General features: G+C 41.6%; 1 protein-coding gene across 1 annotated transcript; it reads right to left on the minus strand.

Annotated features, from left to right (window-relative positions):
* Positions 1-9,624: 9,624 nt before the first annotated feature.
* Positions 9,625-20,438, minus strand: RRAGC (Ras related GTP binding C). Its single transcript, XM_021554836.3, has 7 exons — positions 20,114-20,438; positions 16,482-16,685; positions 15,586-15,785; positions 14,608-14,722; positions 13,046-13,188; positions 11,749-11,897; positions 9,625-11,221 (listed from the first exon to the last, which is right to left on the minus strand). The coding sequence occupies exons 1-7, from the start codon at positions 20,378-20,380 to the stop codon at positions 11,070-11,072; spliced, it is 1,230 nt and encodes a 409-aa protein (XP_021410511.1). The 5' UTR covers positions 20,381-20,438; the 3' UTR covers positions 9,625-11,069.
* Between the last annotated feature and the right edge of the window lie 728 nt (positions 20,439-21,166).

Consider the following 21,166-nt stretch of genomic DNA (forward strand, 5'->3'; position numbering starts at 1 on the left):
CAACACTCTCTCCTTTATAGTTTTTCTGCTTTAATCACATTTCAACTTACAGTGCTGCTCTTCAAACCATTCCTGGATTCAACATATTTCAAATATAATCAATAGAGAAAATGAGAAAGGAAAAACATGTGACTTGACCACTTGGTTTAGAAAACACTAAGCTCAGTCTCAACAGTTCATGTTTTGAGACAATTAAAAATGGCAAGAACCCATAACTGTTCTTCCTAGCATCAAAAAGTTTTATTGGTTTGGTCATGCACACAGGCATGAAGAACTAAATATCCTTCTCTCAAATCTTCACAAAAAGGAAATACAGAACTCATAAAAGAACCATTCAGCAATAAATTTCTAAGTGGGACCTATCACCCTAATTCCCAAATGCTCCACTCAGTTGCCAGTCAGCTCTGAGTTCCCTGTGTATCTAAATTTCCCCTGGCCAAGTTCCCAGTGCTCTAGAACTCCTGCCTGAACCTTCTCCTTGCTGTATTCTCTACAAAAAACAAAATAAAAAAGGCTAGCCTGCCTCAGTTGCTTGCTGAAGTCAGACATCCAAATCCTGAACAAAGCAGAATCTTAAGCCCATCATTTGCTTTGGTGTTGTCTCTTTGCTTTAAAGCAATTTGGTAGACAGACCCTTGTGGAGCCCAGTTCTGGTCAGTGGGCATTTTTTATATGGCACAATGAACACGAGATATTTAAGATTGCACTCCCCATGTCAATGTAAAGAAATGCAAAGGCTTTCCAGTATCATCACTGGAAAAAGGACAGAATATATATTGTGCCACAGAACATAAGATATGAGCACTACAATGCTGAAATAGCAGCCTACTGGGAACCTGCCTTTTTTGGCTTTCTCAGGCTTCAGTCTTCCCTTCCCTGAAGGCTTCTCATGCTTCCATTTAACATCAAATTTTGTTCTCTTTATAAACTCTTACAAATACAGATAGCTAGCTAAGGCACAACATGGTAAAGGCCATAAAGAAACTGGAACTCTATTCAAACTTCAAGAGACTTTTAGATATTACAATAAAGATTCTGAAGTGTTATTAAGTGACCAAGGATGAATACCTTTATCATTACAAAAGACGAGTTGTGTGGCAGTCACATTATGCAAAGATGCTGAAACAATCAAGAATAGAAGATGCGCACAAGGTAGAAAATTTTTAGAATTAAGCTAATATTATAATCCCTGTGCTGTCACTATAATGATGGAGAGAAGCACCAGAAGAATATTCATTCAAGTAATGCCTTTCCTAGGCTAATGAAAAATATTATTCTAATGTTGAAAAGGAACATCCTGCCCTGTCCAAATCCGAGAAACAATTTACAAAATAAAATGTCACATTTGCAGCGGTCCCAGAGGGACATTTTCTTATTCCTCAGAGAACTGAAGCTGGTAAAAATGATAATAATTCTTATTATTGCAACAACAACAACAACATTTCATACTCAATAAGCAGGGATGCTTTGTGCTCTCGCAGAAACGCACGGAACCCGGTAAGTGCTAATGTTTGATTCTGAATGTGTGTGTCAGGAAACAAACGGGAGCCTTCAGCAGCCGCGGCTGCCTGATTAGTTTCGCAGTCACTCCAACGAGCCATCATCTTCTCAGCGTGAACTTCTCCTGCATCGCTGCTCGCAGCCTTTAGGCTAAGGATTCCAATAATGACTCGCAGTGCCCACACTTCTGCTCTGCTGAGCTGCTTGCTGAGAGGGACTGCATACTCCCTCATTATCATTTTACAGTGCTTTTTTATTATTATTATTATTTGTTGGAACTCAAAATGTCCCTCAGACATTTTTGGAGGTTCCAGGCCCTGGTCAGAAGCATTTGAGACCCTGGCACAGCTGGAAACAGCTGTGATTTTGGGTTTGAGCCATGGAATGAGTTACCAACCTTGCAGGAAGAACAAGAAGTCACAAAAGTTTAGATATTATAGTAGAAGTAGTCACAAAGTAGAGGGAAGAATTTTTTAGTATTGTACAAGGGGGTTTTAACACCTGTACAGGGGGGTTTTTACTTTGTACATGGGGGTCAGAGGTTTTAAGATGGAGGGATTTGGGCCTGCCCTGTCCTCCCTCTTTCTTCCTCCTTACCTCCATGTTCTTGGTGATGTGGCACTCACAGATTGGTTTAGAGTAAAAAAGCACCATTTAATATAGGTAATAGGCATTGGGAAAAACTGTAAACATGTAACACGTAACGTACCATATAAAAGATAGAAAAGCACCATTTAATATAGGTAATAGGCATTGGGGAAAACTGTAACCATGTCACACGTAATGTCCCATATAAAAGAGAGCAGCAGCCCTGGGCAGGGAGAGAAGAAGCAGTCGGGGTCAGAGAGGATGTCAGGGTGTGTGTGTGCCTCTGCCTGAGCTCTGAGCAAACCACAGCAGCCCAAGGAGAAAATCTTTTAGATAACTTGCAATAAACTGCCTTGAGACCGGACAACAGAGACTGCTGAGCCTTTCTTTGGAAGCTCAGGTTGGAGGAGGGATTTTTCCACCACACGGAACCCCTGAACTAGGCCGGGGTTCCGACAATTATTATTTATTTTTATTTATTCTTTTGTATTCCTGTTCCTTCCTCCACATGCTTGGTGCATTGCAGTGAGAGTGTTAAGTGCTACCACCAGGACAGAAGCCATATGCTCATGGTTAATAACCTTCTGGTGTGAGGTAGTCACACAACTTTAGCTGAGTGTTATGTGGAAGAATAAGTTAAGATACAGTCTTCTAGCACATCCTAAAAAATAGATGTAGACACCCTCCTTCCAACCAACAGAGGTTACAACCTCTGTTACTCTACGCATTTCCCTTTTGTTAATGGAATTGTGCAGGATTAAAAATAAAACAAGCAAAGAAATGTGACTCACTTATTTAGCTGCACCTTAGCAGCTAGGATAAAAAAACAGACATTTTATTCCCCTACCTATTTATTATGCACTGCTGGAACAGGAATTCCTCTAGAATTTAATGAATGTTGCTTAAACCAAAAAGTGGTTGTATCATTTACATTTCACACACACATAGAGTACTACCAATTTTCCACTTATTAATCATTTGGCAGCATCAACTCAACAAACATTATGGACAAAATTGACACCAGACTTTACATATTTCATGCTATTATGCCACTCTAATAAAATGTCCCAAAATGTCCCACTATTTCAGGACATATCTGGATTACTTGCAGTGTCATGTGGTGATGACACAATTTTCTCGTGTTCATTCTTCATGTAATTAGAAACCTCTTGTTATTTTAATGTTCTTTACATAAGATCTAGATTTACTTGAGTGTTATCAGACTTTATAATTACTTCTCTAGAGAGGAAGCATGACAATAAAAAAAATGAAATATTTAGAATATGCACATATAATTCTTACTGACTGAATCCCCAAGCAAAACCAGGAAATAAAGTGATTTTAGAGCAGACAGTAAATGGATAACATGACTAGACTATCATATGAGGAATCTTGAAGTTGCCTTACAGATATGCCATCTACATGTTTAAAGCTAAATCGAAAGAGGAGCTACCACCAATCCTCTACAGAGCTACTTATTTATATTTATATATATATTTATATCTATCTATCTATCTATACACATGCACACTTTATAATTCCAGTATCAGATATTAAAAAGGAAATTCAGTGAGAGTAAAAGGTGGGAAGTTCAATAAAATTGCCGTAGACTTTTCCTATTTTATCAAGAGTTACACATAGTAGTTTCTGTACAGGATTAAAAGGAAGGAATAAAGCAAAAGCTGGAGAAGATGTGATCAGTTTGGTATGTCTTCCCAAATCTGTGAGAAAATGTTGGTCTGAAAGGTGCACAGCTGGACCATGATATTCAGAGCTTCACTTAAATTTATACTGTCCTTATGGTATTTTCAATTTAGTTTTGAGAACAACATATGGTCTTGGCATTTTGAACAAGTATATTCTGGAAAAGGCACTATCAGAAAAAAACAGAAGGAATGTAACACAGAGAAAAATGATTATCCAACTTTTGACTGAAGGACTTTGCTGCAGACACAGAAGTAAAAAAGTAACTTTTTTTTTGTGTGTGTGTTGAAAGCATCTTTTCCAAAGACAAGACCTCCCCCAACAACTCTTACATTCATTTACTTTTGACATATTTCTGTCCTTTCTTCAGATACTACTGCTTTCACTGTCACCACACACATCATCCTCATACAAACACAACTGCTCAAAGAATAAACCTTAAATAAACCTTAAACTTTCTCCTGCTCCTTGAGTTATCTGATTTATTTTCTTTTATGAAAACTTCTCAGATTATCAAGCATTTCTGAAAGTCAATGCAGGTTTTGAAGCTTTTTTAATAATATTGCCAAGACATCTACTCCATTGAAAATATATTTAAATTAGGTAGACTTGAAAATTCTATAAAAACTAATATATTAATAAAGTCAAATGTAATCATAATGATTTTTTTTCTTAACTTCAAAAGACTCTTATTTGACATCTGATTTTTTTTTTAACTGAACTGACCAACCAATTGTGTTTTCCAACCTAGTCCATTCTATGATTCTGTGATTCTGTGTGCAGGAGGGGCAGATTAAGGCAGTCCTTTCCTAACCTAAAGTTGCCATCACTGTGCTAATTGTCACTTCCAAAAACTGACATCATTCTTTGTGACAGCAGAAGGATGCTTAACAATCTTATGATCTCCCCTTCAGAAGCATTAACTTATAAGGGAGTTTTTCCAGAAAGCAATTATTTTAATCAATGCTCAATCAGATAAGTTATCATCCCTTAACAATTGTCTTTAACAGCAATTAACTAGAAGTAGTTTCTAAACACTCTAAGATCAATGCTGTCAAGAGGAGTGCACTTCCTGTGAAAAAATTCCATATTTGGTAGTTCAGAAGCATTAAGAAATAAAATAAACACAGTGGAAAGTAAATTTCTTCATCACTCATAGAGATTAGGATTTTTTTTCTTTTTTTCCCTTCTTTCTCTCAGGGAATTTTCTCCCATTTGTTGCCTAAGAGATGGTGATGAGGATACCTAAGAGAAGTGGCCAAGGGGAGGGGAGGGTGCAGCTGGCTGCATCTCTTCACCTGGGGGGTTTGGGAAGGGCAGAGATCAAAGGGATTTAGGGAAGTGCAGAGATCCCGAGGGATTTAGGGAAGGGCAGAGATCCGAAGGGATTTAAGGAAGGGCAGGGATCCTGAGGAAATTTGGGAAGTGCAGGAGAGCCCGAGGAGTTAAGGAAGTGTAGGAGAGCCTGAGGGATTTAGGGAAGGGCAGGGATCCTGAGAGAATTTGGGAAATGCAGAAATCCTGAGGGAATCAGGCTGGGAAGGGCAGGGATCCTGAGGAAATTTGGGAAGGGCAGAGATCCCGAGGATTTAAGGAAATGCAGAGAGCCTGAGGGATTTAAAGAAGTGCAGAGATCCCAAGGGATTTAGGGAAGGTCAGAAATCCGAGGGATTTAGGGAAGAGCAAAGAGCCTGAGGGATTCAGGGAAGGACAGAGATCCTGAGAGATTTTGGGAAGTGCAGAGATCCCAAGGATTTAAGGAAATGTAGGAGAGCCTGAGGGATTTAGGGAAGGGCAGAGATCCGGAAGGATTTAGGGAAGGGCAGGGATCCTGAGAGAATTTGGGAAGTGCACAGATCCTGAGTGAATTAGGCTGGGAAGGGCAGAAATCCTGAGGGAATTTTGGAAGGGCAGGGATCCCGAGGGATTCAGGGAAATGCAGGGATCCTGAGGACTGATTTCACTGCAAAGGACCCTCATGATCTGCCCGGGGGCTGGGGGGAAACCCGGGACCAGGACCGTGAGCTGCTCCCCACCCCTCCAAGAGAGCCTCATTTCTGTTATAGATACATATTATAATATAGGTATTATATAGATGTTATAATATAGATACATATTGGCTTTTCACAAATATTAAAATTTATTCTATATATGTGGTGTTAAAGTAACTTTGTTATAAATATATAATTTTTATTTCTGTTATTAATTAAGCTTAGACATAGTAGTGCAATAGCTGATACAAGTATGTTTGTATTAAAATGCTGCTTGGATGGGTAACACCCAATGAACACAGGATGAGCACACCTGTAGAGATCTGCCAACCATCAGCACTCACTGTCTGATGACAGTGAGTATTCCAAGGCCAAAACTGAAGGTGATGATAAAAATGACTAAAATCACAGCCAAGGACTACTCACACTCTTTTGCTCTATGCTCTTTGTCTCCTATTGTCCTTTATTAAACTTTTTAAATTTTCCCAGGAGAGTGAATGTGTTTTTCACAATTTCTAAGTTATAATAATTTGGAGGGAAGAGGCTCGTATTTTCCATTCCAAGGGAGGTTACTGCCTTCCTTGGTAGACACCTGTCTTTCCAAGACAATCACAATTCAGAAAACTGGGCAATAGATCCTTATGTTTCTCTGTACTTTACACACAGGAAATACCAAGTCCCATTCGAAGTTGGTTTTTTACTTACGGGTAATGATGTCAGCTGAACAGCAAATGCTGGACTCGCTCCTTCCTGTAGTAAGCAGCTTATCTAACAAAATAAATTAAGAACTTTAAGAACCAAAAATGTTAGGGTTTTGAGGGGTTTTTTTAACAAGGAAGAACTGAAAACCTCAGGAAGTTTTCACTCCGCACTGCTGATGGGTGAATAAAGATATGGTTTTATTAAGCTGTTGTTTGGCAATTATATTACCATTTACAGAAGTTTTCTTGTGCAACAAATTAGCATTTTTTGATATATTGGAAAGTTTATTAGGAAATGCTTTCAATTCTCTGAAACAAGTTAGCACTTATCCACCTCCTGCCCAGAAACAGAAGACATACCAGCTGACAGTGGTTCACAGAAGGTTTTCAAGTCACATATCATAATTTTTGTCCATAAACGTTAAAGTACATTGCAAATACACAAACATGTAAAAACTGAGACTAATTAGATAAACTTTCTGCCTTGCAGCTCTGCCAGACTGTGCAATATTCTTTCAAAGAGAACAAGACAGCCATCTAGAGGGCATGAAAAATAAACTATCTTTAGATCACAGGAGAGCACTGAATAACCAATGCACTCACTGCAAGCCAAAAAGAATGAAATGGATCCACACTACTTTTAGTAGCTAAAAATCACACTACTTTTTTTTTATTAAACCAGGCAGTTTAATATTACTTGGTATTTCAACATATTTCCTCTGACTTTCTCTTACAGATCTCAGATAAAGAATAATCAGTTAGCAGCCTAAAAGATATTTGAGGGTGGGAAGATTGATGGTGGGACAGAGGAATGGGCACAACAACAATAAAAACTTGATTGTAAAAAATCAAAGTCAAGCAAGATGTGGACAGACTACAATAGCTTTTCTTTTATTTGCCCCTAAGTGACATAAAAACAGGGAATTGCCTTTATTTTGTTATGTCATAGGGTAAAAGGTTTTAAAAACACTTTGTTAGGGAATTACAGATTTAACCCTATAATATGAGACAGCAACTTTCACTTTCTGTGACACTCGTTCCCCAGCCTGTCTGGATGTCCAGGGTTACACAAACCAGCTGCAAAATCCAACACTTTGCTGCGTTCCACACAGCCGGTGATTGCCCCACCCTCTAATTCATCAAGAGACGACATTTCCTCCAAACTTAGTATCATAAGCAAACTTAATTAGCATCCCTTGAAGCCCAGCTTCCAGCTTGTTTATACCGACAACACAAGATATTTTTACCAAATGTAAACCTCAAAAAACGCCAGCATTCAGAAAAGGCACCTCTATAACTCCTTTTTTAAAGGCTGTGTTTCTCCTGCTACCCGTTTCCACAACTGTCAGGGTAAAAAACTGTGCTGGGATAGTAAGAGAAGGAAAGGAAGGGAGAGGATGGGCACAGGCACAGCAGCAGGACTCAGCGGAAAGGCATTTTTTCAAGTCTTCTTGCAAAGCGTTACCAGAGCGCCGTCTACCGCGAGCGGCCGCTCCAAGCCCAAAACCCCAACCCGCTATTCCCCAAGGGAGCACAGAATCTTTCCTAAAGGAGAACACAGGAATCCGGCCGGCCGGTAGCTCCCAGCCCCGCCGCACCGCGCACCGCCCGGGCCGGGCGGCGCGGCCGCGGCTCCGCACCGCGGGGCAGCACCCAGCGCTGCCGTGGGCGTTTCACGGTGTGTGGCGATCATCGCCACGAGTGACGGCCGAGGATCGCCGCTCCTGAGCCCGCCCGAGCGGGCACAGCGGCGGCAGAGGCCGAGCCGAGCCCCGCTCCGGCCCCGCGGCGCTCCGCAGCGGGAGGCGCTCGCCAGCCGCGCTGAGCTCCGTGGGGACATTGCTATCCGAGAGACAGAGCAAGAGGCGCGGTGAGGAGGAATTCGTAGCGAGGAGGGATTTTTTGGGGATTTCCAGCCAAACGACAGGCGCTTTAGACCTGCAGAACAGCAGAGATACTGCCTTTGATTACTCTGTCCCTTTTCCCAGGCTTGGCCTTTCCCTCCATCCCTCTCCTGTGCTACAGCTGCCAACGGGAAACTCAGCCAGTCATCAGCAACGCCCCGATGCCCAACAATGCAAAGCTCTGAAAAGTACCTTGCAAGGGATTGCTTTATTCTTCCACAGAAAGAAATAGTATTCCTTCTCTCAGCAGATGGGTTACCGTTTTGCCTATGCCCTGCCCGGTCAGCGTCATTCTTCTTAAAAGCACACATGCTCAGTTGTTTGGAAAAAAAGATCACAGAACATCCACACCACTATAGGTACAGAGGAGGAAAAAGCGGGAGGAAAAGGCAGAAAAGTGAAGCCCCAGTTGATGGTTTCCTCTACAAGTTCAATGCTTTTATTGGAGATACTGTGATACCACCTTCCCTTTTCTCTAATAGGATCTCTCCCCGCAGCAGGTCAGCACAGAAAGGAGAGACAAGTTCCTACACAAGGGAGAAAATAAACCCTGATTCCTATCTTTCCTCCTCCCTGGGACCATAAAAATTTCAGAAGCCAAAAACTGTCTCTCTAAAGCACCAACAGGTTATTAACACTCCCTTTGTATAACAGCATCTGATTTAGTTCAGTAAACAAAAGAAATACTGTACTCCTTACTAGAGACAAATTTAACTTTCAGAGCTTAGCTCTGAGTCAGCTTTTAATTAAGATGAAAGCTAAGGGTGACTAAATGAGAATGTAGTATTTAACTTTTTTCAGTATACCATAAAGATAACATGGCTTTTAAAAGTTTGTTTAACCACATAGGCCTTTATAGACTTGTGTCCATAAAGACGAGCAAAAGCAATAGTGTTACAGTTTGACTTTTTTTTTTTTCATTTTATTAGTACAAAATGCTGTAGTGGGTGAAAAGAAAGAGAACATATGCATGTACTTAGAACATGGAAAACTCACTGCACAAATGGGGATGCTTTCTTCCTGTTGTTTTGCCAATTACTTCTTCTCCTACCTTCAGAATTTGAACTGTGATAGTGCTTGCAAACTACAAAACCCAATCTTAAAGAGTCCGCTGCACTCCCTTAATAAAAGCTCTGCAGTTCCATTAGCAAAAAGGGGCTCAGCCTAGATTTAAGAGAACAGACCTAGAGCACTTAAATTCCAGTTTCCTGCTGTAAAAAAACCATTTACACAGTATGTGATACACCCCAATGTTAATGCATGTATATTCATTTTTACATATATCAATGGAAGCTCATTCTATAAGCACAGAAGCAGTCCCATGGTTATTTCTGACCACATAAATACACCAGTTGCAGAGATTACTTCAATTAGCTCTTGCAGAAACTTTTGTAGTGGGACTTATACAGTTGGTCCAATGGCTTTGCAACAAACCTATACACACATAGGGACAGGTAAAAAGAGGCAAGGTCTTTATGGGCCAGTGGCTGGGCCTCCTGCACAGCAAGGCTGGTGTACACAATGACATCTGCAGTATTAATACCAATAAATTAAAGAATTCACATATACTGCCCATAGTATGAAAGTCAGCAGAATTCATAAAGTCAGAAAAACCACTATTCTAGTCAGATTGCACAGCAACAAACAAGAGGGTGTTTGTCATAGTACAGAATCAATGTACTCTCAAAGGCCAGTACTATTAGTAAATTATGGCACAGTGAACTTAATTGCCATGCACAGATAACACCCTCGGACATCTTGCTAGGAATTGTCTTGATTATCAGTCAGAGAGTGGAGAAACATCCACCATCAAAAGTAAGTAACTTTGTAATTTATTTCCTTGGGAATAGCTGAAAGTGGCTGCTTTATTCCAACAGATGGCAGACATTTCAGTTTAGTTAGCCATGCAGTTGTTCCCTGAATAGGATTAATCACAAAGATTTATGACATCCATGTTTTTGCAAAAGAGAGCAGGTAGTTTATTTCTGATTTTAATCCTTCCCTTCCATCAAAGGGGATATATCAAGAAGTGTGGTCTGAAAGCAAAGTATCACTCTCTCTTAAAATGAAGCTCCAGGTCAGTTCTCTAAACAAACACATGATCACTACAACGGAGCTCTTTATCTTGCATCCGCTTAACAAGCACAGAATTCATGAGAACTATGAGCACACCAGCAAGAACAAGAACTACTTAATGGAATGATTTGAGACCAGCCTCAGCAAGCAAAAAGCTTGAGTTTCACAAGCCTTAATAACACCAATTTTGTTTTTGCATGACAGGAGGTAAACTTAAGCCAAAGAGGATATTCTACAGATTAATTTTTAAAAAATTTAAAAAGTTAAGCAAGTGACTGTTCAGTGTTTCACACACAACCCAACTCAATTGTTTCTAAGTTTTGACCAGGCAATCAGTCAGACACAGACTGTTAAAAGAGGACTCCAAACTGAAAACCTACTGCATTTGCAATACAGCTGATTTCAAACTGGCATTTCTAACTCCACTGGCCTCAAAGTATTTTCACAGTAGTTTCAGTTGCCCAACATGAGTTACAATCTGCTGTTCCACAGTTAGGACCACTCTTCTCTGAAACATACTTCAGGCTTTCAGACTACTCCTCTCTCGTTCCACAAAACTTTGGAGTGAAGAGCTGACAAGTCTATCCAAGGTCTTTAGCTTTCCTCTAGACTGCATTCCTAGGTGTGCCATTGTGAGTCACTGCTTTCATATTTGAGGTGCTTGATTGATGGTTGCAGATCCTGTGGGAGGCAACACCTACTTCAAAAACTTCATGAATGGCTTTGCGGAAGCAATGGAAATTGTAGTCTATCAAACCTGTCAAGGAGAGTTAAAACTGCGTTCAGATTGGCACATTTATGTGAACAGAGCTTCAAAATCAATATCAAATTTAAGCAATAGGTATTTTACTACTTAATTTAGTATAAATTTGGAGTCAGAAGATGTAAGAAAGTTTTACTGATGCTAGTATTTATTTGTACTGTCTCAGTTTTTTGGGAAAAAAGGTACTCATTTGGAATGCAAGGTGTATATTCATGACCAAACAGTAGGTAAGGGGCCCACTGCTCCATACTACTGATCCCACTAGAACAGATGGTAGAGACAGAGTTCACGTTAGCTACACAAGTCATTTTGGCAGGAGGACAGTGATTAAAGTGATGATTCACAAATTTAAAAATATGACCTCATTAGATCTATCTCCAAAAAAATCAAAAATTCCTCCCATAAGAAACTACACAAATTTAGTCACACAAAAATCAAGGTGACTTGTAAAGTCATATTCATATTTTACAGCTGAAAGAAAATATTAGATAAAGGCTGTTCAATGGCAGAGAAGTTCTTACCTTTGCGCTCAAAACTCTCTTCTCTAAGAATGCAAACTAATGCCAAAAACTTTGTTACTTCCTTTAAGTACAGGACTGTTGTATTATTGAGTTTGATAATTGCCATTGACTCTTTATCATAAGCACTTCCAGTGCCATCTTCTTTTAACCTAAAAAAGAACAAGTTAACCCAAGGCATAATCTAATAGGCATGCACATGTAACTTCCAAGACAAAGAGCTGTTAAATGCAGTTAGAAGAATATTACTCATACTGAACTAAGCAAATGGAGAACCTGCAATGCAGGTCTTAATACTATCAGTGAGTAAGACCATTATCAGACCTTAAGTTTCTCAGGAAAGCCAGATCTAAACAGGACAGAGGCCTTCATTAGATACTATCACAGATGAGCAGTTAAGAGCAAGCTACCAGTGTGCATTCTTTTGATGTTTGGATTGACATCTCAATGAAACTACTTTTGGTAAATTACTACCAAGGTTTCCTTAATGAGGCTGGGGCAGAGAATGCAACATGGAGCAGGACACTTTTTGGTCTTAAGCTACACCAGCCTGCATTTACAAGAAGAGATGAGCATGCTGAGCATTTTCTATCTTCAAGTTTTCAGTGTTAGTTAAATTACTATAAAAGCAAACGATGTATTGCAAGTTACTTCTAAGCACTCCAGAAAAAAAAACCCAAACCAAACAGTTACACAACTCTGCATCAACCCATCAGGAACAGACCACAAAATGCTGTGGTATTTTCTTGGTAGCACTGCATTTTCCAGGCTACAATCATAGTTCTATGATAAGTTACCACTTCTTCGGAACCACTTCTAAAGTCCAGTGGGAAGTATAATTCTGCTGTAAACTGTGAGATATCAGCACTACATGCATCCTTCATAGAAAGTCAGCAGCAGATGAGCTACCTCAAAATGTTATTCTGTTCAGACTGCAGCAAGTCTCCAAACAATGTCACTGCAAGTTACACTTAGGGCTTGCTATTGACCCCAGTTATTTGCAGGTATTTATGTACTTGCTCCACCATGCCAAACAAGACACAGCAGCATTCAGATTTTACATGAAACACAGTTTCTACAAATGTCAGATAGCTGTCTAGGGCCACCAGTGGAGGGAAACAAACCAAGTATAAATGCTGCCAAATAATTTGGATTTATTTTAGTTACTCACAGAACCAATGTGCTCTAAAGACCAATTGATAACATTTTGCTGCATGACAAAGCCAGCAACAATTGCACAGTTTGTAACCTATTCTACACCTCCAGAGGACTTTTTTTCCTAAAAGTATTCATCACTTACCCATATATACAGGAAACATCTATCACTACATCAATCATGTCACAGCACAACTCATATGACTGCATGTCCACAGGAGAACTGTCTGTTGCAATGTAGATTTTGCTGACTACATCGAAGAGAAAAGCTTTTTCAATGCCTGAATTCTTCAGAAAGAGAAAGAATTTGGATTAATTATTAAAATCTCAAGTAGAATTCATATATTTTCACATTCTTAGCAGCAGAAAATGGTTTAAATACAAGCAATTTAGAGGCTTTAAGACAGATTCAAGATTTAGAGCATGTACCTTATAAATACAATACCCTTGTTGCCATGGTACATATCAACATCATATAGCTGACAAAACTAAAACAGGGGACTCTGTTATAATTCTTTTTAATTTATTATTTAAGTAATCATTATTAAGGTTATATTTTAATATGCTTCCAGAATCCATATTCAGCAATTTACCTCTTCTGTGTGTTTCTATTAACTCCAGAAGAGCCATAATTACATCCTCCTAAGGAACTGGGCTCAGAGATGAGGTATTTCATAGCACTATGCTGACTTTTAAATTTTATGCTTGTAGTATCTTGGCAGCTCAATTTCTGCATGAAGCATTTGCCATGCAGTTTAACATGCAGAGCAACTAAGTCAGCTTCTGAAGTTAAAAATCCATGAAAAGTACCACGTTATAACTATGGGAAAGCACAATGCCATTTGTAACTGAGCACTTTGGTAAAGTGCATATGCTCATATTAAGTTCAGAAGCCTTCTATGGTTCAATTTATCACATATACACTACTAGCAAAGCTTCTTTCCTATTTATGCACCTTATCTCTTCCTAGCTAGCCTGAATACCCAGGACAGTGTCCCGAAGACATCCAGACAATCTTTCTGGAATCAAGATTACATCCTCATGGCACTGGGCAAGGTCAACATACCCTTTATCGATTGGGCCAGGTTATTACAAACAGTCCTCTACCAAACAAGCATTATATGGTAGCATGGGTTGACATGTCTAAGTATCCAGCTCCTCCTGGATATAAATTTTTTTTTTCTTTGTTGCCTCACAGGCAACTTAAATGAGATGGTCTTGTCTCTAGGGTGGTATTTTATTTGATTAGAAGTATAGAGCAGCAAATTTCTATTTGCTGCTAATTCCATAAGAAACACAAACACTAAAAGAATAAGGGCAAAAGTCTCACAGGTCATATGAGATAGACAGCTAAGTCCAAGGCCAAGTTCACATTATCAAAAAAGTCTCTGGCTAGTACAGCTACATTGGACTTCTAAGTGCCTTAGCAAAGTAATCAGTATACCCTGCAGGCAGGAAGCCTCCATCAGCTGTTATAAACAGGCAAAATACACTGTGTCAATATTTAGAGAAAGCCCACAAAGCACACATCAGTACAATTTAGCTATGGTAAAGAGCTTTTAATATAGAAAACCAAGTTGCCAGAGTACACCTACACAAGTGCCACCCAAATCTCTGAAGAGCAGATCTAGACAGCAATCTTTAGCAGAAGAACTTGCTTTACCATTCTAGGAATTTCATTCAAAGTTCTTTTAGATGAACACTTACTGAGATGAAGATATTAAGTAGATTTTCCAGGGTTGGCAGTTGTGGAATGAGCTTCTGTACCACTTTACTGAAGGCTTCAAATATTGAATGGTCATAGATACTGGTCAAATAAAAGCTGAGATGAGGAGGGGGGCAAATAAAGAAAAAAAGAAAAAGAAGATTCAAGAGTGTTTCAGAATTATAACAGAAATGTTAAAGTTACATTTTCTAACATTCAGGCCTGCTACTTTTGCCTGGGATGCCTTTATCACAAATATGTCTGGACATTGCACAAAGAACCAAGGTTCTGAGCAGATGGAATACATATGAAACAGATTTTCCCCATCCTTGAGAGATGGGAGACCAAAACTAAAAATTTGAACATTGTTAGAATGCAGTTGGCCCACACAGTGCTTATCACAAAGGTGTAAAATTCAGATCTCTTCCAGTCCTGTTCCTGGCCTTCCACTATTTTCCCATTAACATTGAGAGATACTGGCTCCACAAGAATCAAAAGAACAACATATCCAGAGAAAAGATAGCTTGTTTCAAAGGTGTCTGTAGAAGACACCTTAAAGGTGAGCCAAAACTCAAGTAACAGACCAAGCTTTTAGAACCAATCACACTAATCACAGGGAAAAGTCAGTGCAAGTCAGGACTGGAAGGCAGAGGTTCCCCTGTCCCTCTCTGCCCCTCCAGCCCACATGCACAAATCTGTTACAAATCTGTTACACTGAAGGTGAAAGACTTTCAATTATCACCGAGCAGGGATAAATCTGTTGATTGGATCTGATACAGTAACCTGCCTCTTTTCTAGCCAGCCTAGCAGCTGAGGCTTGCTCATAAATTCAGCAGTGTATCTTATTTACGCAAGCTGAATCAATATTAAGAAACTACCCAGACCTTGCTCCAGTTGTTCCAGTATTACATCTAAAAGCCTTTAATCTGTATGCATATCAGAAACAGTATGAAGCATATATGCCAGAGTCTTTAACTCACCTAAGGTGAAGTTTTTCAAGCCCAGCATCTGTAAGATCATCATTAGCCCTCTGATGAATATCCCTCTGAGTTTCTATTTTATGGTCATCTGATAAACCATCAACTTTATGAATAAAAACTTCAAAGTTCATTTCTGGGTTGACCTTGTAGGCTTTTGAAACTGTAATGTGGAGTCTTGTTAAAGCTTCCATGTAGTCATCCTGTAAATCAGTTTTGGCAGGAATGAATGACAAAGTTGCTGCCTGACAACTATTCCATTCTGCACAAAGACAAAATATTTCAGTGCAAGAACTTAACTTCTGTAACTAAAAAGAAGTATGGGACAGACAAGAGAATACCTTGACGTGTCATAAATCCAAGCAGCATAGATTCCTTATGTCAATTAAGTTTCATTAGCTATACAAGGCTCAGCTACATAAAACCAGATTTCAGAGCAAAAGGTGGGTTACACTCCAACTCCAGCACAAGGCAGCAGTGATCTCCAAGATGTTCCTAATAACCAGAAAACCTCCCAGGGTGCAATTCCCAGGTTTATTAGAAACTACCAGATACCCACTACTACCAATATTGGAAACTGAGGTCAGAAGTGTGTTGTTATTAATTAAACTCCAGAGCAGAAAAAAAGGATAATTCAGACCATTTAGCTGAGCATATTCTCCCTATTATTACAGAACAGGTACGTTCAGAGTATGAGCCCTTTCCACTCTCTCCACCAGCAGCATATGTCCAGTCACTTCACCAAAACAAAACCACACACTAGAAATCAGATTGCCAATGCATCTCTTCATACACAGCAGAAGCCTTATGAACTTATCTAAAAGTATAATTTGCTGGCCTTTTGATCATTCCTTTCACACAAAAAGCAAAATTAAAACTTCCTTGTGATTTGCATTTACCTGGGCATCAATAACATATATTAGAGCACCCGTTCCTCTGAAGATCATCTCATAATCAAATGTTGGATCAAAAAAGTCCATCTGTCCAGGAAAATCCCATATTTGGAAGTTCACAAATGAACTGTTGGAAATATCATCCTTGTAGATTTTGTTGGTACTTTCCAAGAACAGAGTCTCATTGGGAGACATTTTGTGAAACACCACCTGTTAAAAGAACACAAGTAATAGTGTAGATTTTACCTTATTAGAATAAATTAGTGAAATATTTATGACTTGAATTCTACAAATAAGTTTACCCATTCTAAAATGTATACCTTCCTTTTGGTAAATAGACAGCTTCCTTCATCAGCTAAGGAAATTCCCTACCCCTTAGAAGAACCAAGCAACTGAATACAGTTAAACATTTTCATAAATAACCCCACTGGCTGAAGACACAGACATCCAAGTTACTCTCTTTCCCTGCAAGACTAGCACAGTGTTTTCAAATTCTGTTATATTCAGATCTGATATAAAGCCAGTTAATTAAATAACTGCAAGCTTTTAAGAACTTTTCCTTTCCAGTCTTAGAAATTCCTGAAGGAAACTTTGCTTTTAGTCTGGTGTCAAGTGTTAAAACACAACATAATTGGATGGTTCCTAACAAAAACAAAGAGCACAAAAATAACATCTCCGTTTTAGAGAGCCAGACAGCTAGGTAGTTTGCCATCTATTAACACCTCCTTTTGAGTAGAGAATCACAGAATGGGTCAGGTTGGAGGGGAGCACAGTGGAGTTATCTGATCCCTGCTCAGGCAGGGTCCTCGCAGAGCACAGGACACAGGATTGAATCCAGACAGCTCTTGAGTAGCTCCAGAGAGGGAAACTGCACACCCTCTCTGGGGAGCTGTTCCAGGGCTCAGCCATCCACACAGTAAATAAGTAATTCCTCATATGTAGGTGGAACTTCCTGTGAAAGTTCACCAAAGAAAGGATGAAGGATTTCACACCAGTTGGCAAAAACAGTTTAGCTGCACGATGGCAAACATACTCATTGCCAGAACTCAAAAAGCCCCACTGGGATTTTAGCCCTTCCTTGTACAGAACCAGCAAAAGCAGCCTGTAGCAAAAACAGTGTCAACAGAGAATGCTGTGCTAATGCAACTCAACTAGATCACATGAAAGTTACTCCAAACAATGCAGTCATACACTAGGACTGCAAAAAATTAAAGAAGTTTCATATACAACACTTGGTAAATCTAAAAAACTTCATGATAGGGGCTGCAAACTTGGTAATCTTGGTTTCTTCAAATGCTTCATACAGTTACAGAAGTCATTAGAGACCTGATGCAACAAACTGTCAAAAAAACTGCAAGACAAACACCTCCACACCCAGTACAGTTTAGTGAGGTTCAAAGTAATACTTCAGCCTAGATTTTTAAAGCCAAGGGAAAGAATTTATTTCCTTGGGACAAACATCTTAGGAAGCCAGGGTCTAAATGAAATTTTAAACAGCAGGACATTTGAATGGAGAAGTAAGAACACTTCTAGATACACAGCAGCTGTACTGCATTCTTCAAGGTTTGCAGCATAATTTTCAAGTATTCTGAAATCCACATTTCTTTTGGAACTCAGCATCTCCCACAAAAGCAGGACAGAATTAGTAAATTCAGTTTAAAGCTGATAAGTCCCTGGGAAGCAACACTCCTTTTTCCTTTTTTTTCCCAAAATAGCACATTTCATCAGATTGATGTTCTCCACCTGAACTCTTTCCAGCTCCCTATTACATCAGTACATACAGTAAGTCCAGTTATGCAAGTCTGCACAGAAATTTGTTTATGAACTAAGGCAATCACTACATTCCCAAAATCTACTGACAATTTCCTACTGAATATTCATAGGTTACACCAGTATGGAAAATCCAATTGACCAATGGAGAAAAAAAGTCCCTCCCCAGGACCCTGGCTTTTTCTTTTGTGAGAGATCTCTTGTCAATAGTGCTCTCAGAAGAAGCATGAAATTATTTAATAACTCATGTTTTTCACTGAAACTTCTAGATAATGACAAAGCCAATGTTTTCCCCAATACAGTGTTTATCTTCTATATACCCCTATTTTCTGGCAAGAGGATCAACAACTAGTGCCCAGACAGAAGGGTTGGGTCTGGTTATGCCTATTTTTGAACTAGAAAGATTTAAGAGCAGGAAGGCTGTTAATAAGAAATTTCTTTATATTAGACTTTGCTCAGGCAGCCTCACAATGAGCTCCTAGGTACCAGAATCACAGTTTCTAATTCCTAAGTAAGGTTGGTAACTGGCAAAAGAAAAATTCTATGTCCCCTTACTGCATATTCAATATGAGACTATTCCTTTCCTACACAACTACTGGAATAGGCCCTCAGAGAATTGAAGTCTACGAATCCTGGCCATAAAAAAGTCCAAAAGCTACATCTATAAAGAGACTTGTAATGGCTTGAAATCTATCTGTAATCTGGAGCGCCTGTCTTCCTCTAGTTTTTAGGGTTCAGTTTTTTCAAAAGTGGATAATACAATCAGATCTCTAATACAAGGCTACAAGGAATACCATTCACATGACTAAAAGAGTCAGAAAAAGGCTTTCAGTGAAAGCAGTACATTTGCACATACAGTGGGAGCATTTGACCTAAATAATGGGGAATAACTGATAAGGCTAAAAAGCAAGAACAATTCAGTCTGCCACTGTATTTCATCATAGCTTAATGGAAAAGATCTCTCACTAACAGAGGCTGAAATCAGAACTCAATGGTTTACTGCAGTCTTGGATCACCAAGCAGTCTGCATAAGATTTCTAAAAGAAGCAGATGCATACCTTCTATATTGCAATGTCCATAAAGGCTTCTCTGCACAAAAACTTTATAGAAATCTCTGTAGATTTTCACACTTGCATCTGAAACAAATTTGAGGCCCTTAAGTCTAGAGATGAGACTTATGCATTTCACTAGTAACATCTTCCCATAAAAATATCACCTGAAAAGTTCACAGGAGGGACTGCAAACAAAATTTGCACTGAGGAACAAGGATTGTTCTGACTGCTACAATTCTAGCGATCTACCTGGCAAATGAAAAGTCAGTTTCGTCTTATTTTTATTAATAAACACTAGTGACTTCACAAAACTACCAACAAACCTAAGGCACCGGAACTGTTGTATTTCCTCCTTGACAAGTGACGCTCGTTTACTCCGGCTAAAGGAAACCAGAGGCTGTCTTTCTGCTCACACAAAAGCAGAAGTCTCTCTCAAAGCATCAAAGGGCACAACAACGGCTCAAGTCTTCCAAGTGGAAGCATTAGCTAAACACCACACACCTATACCACCTAAGAAAACACCTCATGATAAATTTCACAGCAGTGTCTTCACTTTTACTTCTGAAGCCTTAAAAGTGAAGAAACACACAAAAGCTACAACCTATGCTACACAACCTTCCTCTCTAGGGCAGATGATCAGAGTCCATTCTGGAAAGTAAACGTCTGTAAGGAGGAGGCTCCCGTCGCTCCAACTTCGCCACATGGGCCCACAATAAAAAGTAGAAATGGCCCGACCGGCAGCACAGCAGGGAGAACCAGCTCGGCGCCGAGAGGCAGCGCGGCAGGCAGGGCGGGGAGCCGCCGGCTGCCCCTCACCTTCTGGATGGAAGACTTGCCGCTGCGCCGCAGCCCCATCAGCAGAATCCGCGGCTTGGAGTCCGCCCCGCCCGCGCCGCCGCCGGGCCCGCCCGCGCCGCCCCCGGGCCCGCCGGGCCCCGGGCCTCCCTCCAGCTCCGCCTCCTCCTCCTCCTCCCCGTAGCCGAAGTCCTTGGGGAACGAGTCCGCAGCCCCGAAGCTGCCCCCCACCAGCGCCGGCTCCTCCGCTGTGCCTGGCGCGCCCGCCCCGCCGAACTGCAGCGCCATGTCCGCCCGAGCCCGCCGCCGCCAGCGCCCGGCCCGGGGCCTCCTCCGGCTCGCCCAGCCCGGCCGGCTCGCCCAGCCCGGCCCGGATTGGCCGCTGCCGGGCTCCGCGCCGCCGATTGGCTCGGCCGGCCGGCGAGCGAGGCGGGCTCCGCTCAGACGACCCGAGTCACCTGACGGCGCCGCCGCACGTGAGCGGAGGGCGGGCCCGGGCGGGGCGGGCCGGCGGGACCCGGGCGGGGCGGGGCGGGGCGGACCGGCGGGACCCGGGCGGGACGGGACCGGCGGGCCCGGGCGGGGCGGGACCCGGGCGGGGCGGGACCCGGGCGGGGCGGGACCCGGGCGGGGCGGGCCGGGCCGGCCGGGACCCGGGCGGGCCGGGCCGGCCGGGACCCGGGCGGGGCGGGACCCGGGCGGGGCGGGACCCGGGCGGGGCGGGACCCGGGCGGGGCGGGACCCGGGCGGGGCGGGACCCGGGCGGGGCGGGACCCGGGCGGGGCGGGCCGGCGGGACCCGGGCGGACCGGGCCGGGCCGGCGGGAGCCCGGCCCCGCTCTGGACAGCGCCCGCCGGTCCCGCCCCGGACAGCGCCCGCCGGTCCCGCCCCGGACAGCGCCCGCCGGTCCCGCCCCTCCCGCTTCGCCCAAAGCGCAAACCCAGCCGCGGCAGGGGAAGCTTTCGCCGAAGCGGCCGCGTAAGAAAACGTTACCTTGCGAAGCAATAGTCTTCATTAAACAGTCATTAATTTTCTTCTAGCTGCCGTGGTGTAAGCCGGCACTGAGCTGAAGCT

This window comes from Lonchura striata, chromosome 26, assembly GCF_046129695.1.
Source record: "Lonchura striata isolate bLonStr1 chromosome 26, bLonStr1.mat, whole genome shotgun sequence".
In the NCBI taxonomy this organism is placed as follows: domain Eukaryota; kingdom Metazoa; phylum Chordata; class Aves; order Passeriformes; family Estrildidae; genus Lonchura; species Lonchura striata.

What these genes read in the sequence shown, in the direction of transcription:
- RRAGC (XM_021554836.3), bottom strand. Translation starts at nt 20,380, where the DNA reads ATGGCGCTGCAGTTCGGCGGGGCGGGCGCGCCAGGCACAGCGGAGGAG. An exon ending in CTTGAAAAACTTCACCTTAG is followed by an intron (nt 14,723 to 15,585) that starts GTGAGTTAAAGA and finishes TCCTCATCTCAG; the next exon opens with CTTTTATTTGACCAGTATCT. An exon ending in AGAGAGTTTTGAGCGCAAAG is followed by an intron (nt 11,222 to 11,748) that starts GTAAGAACTTCT and finishes TCTCCTTGACAG; the next exon opens with GTTTGATAGACTACAATTTC.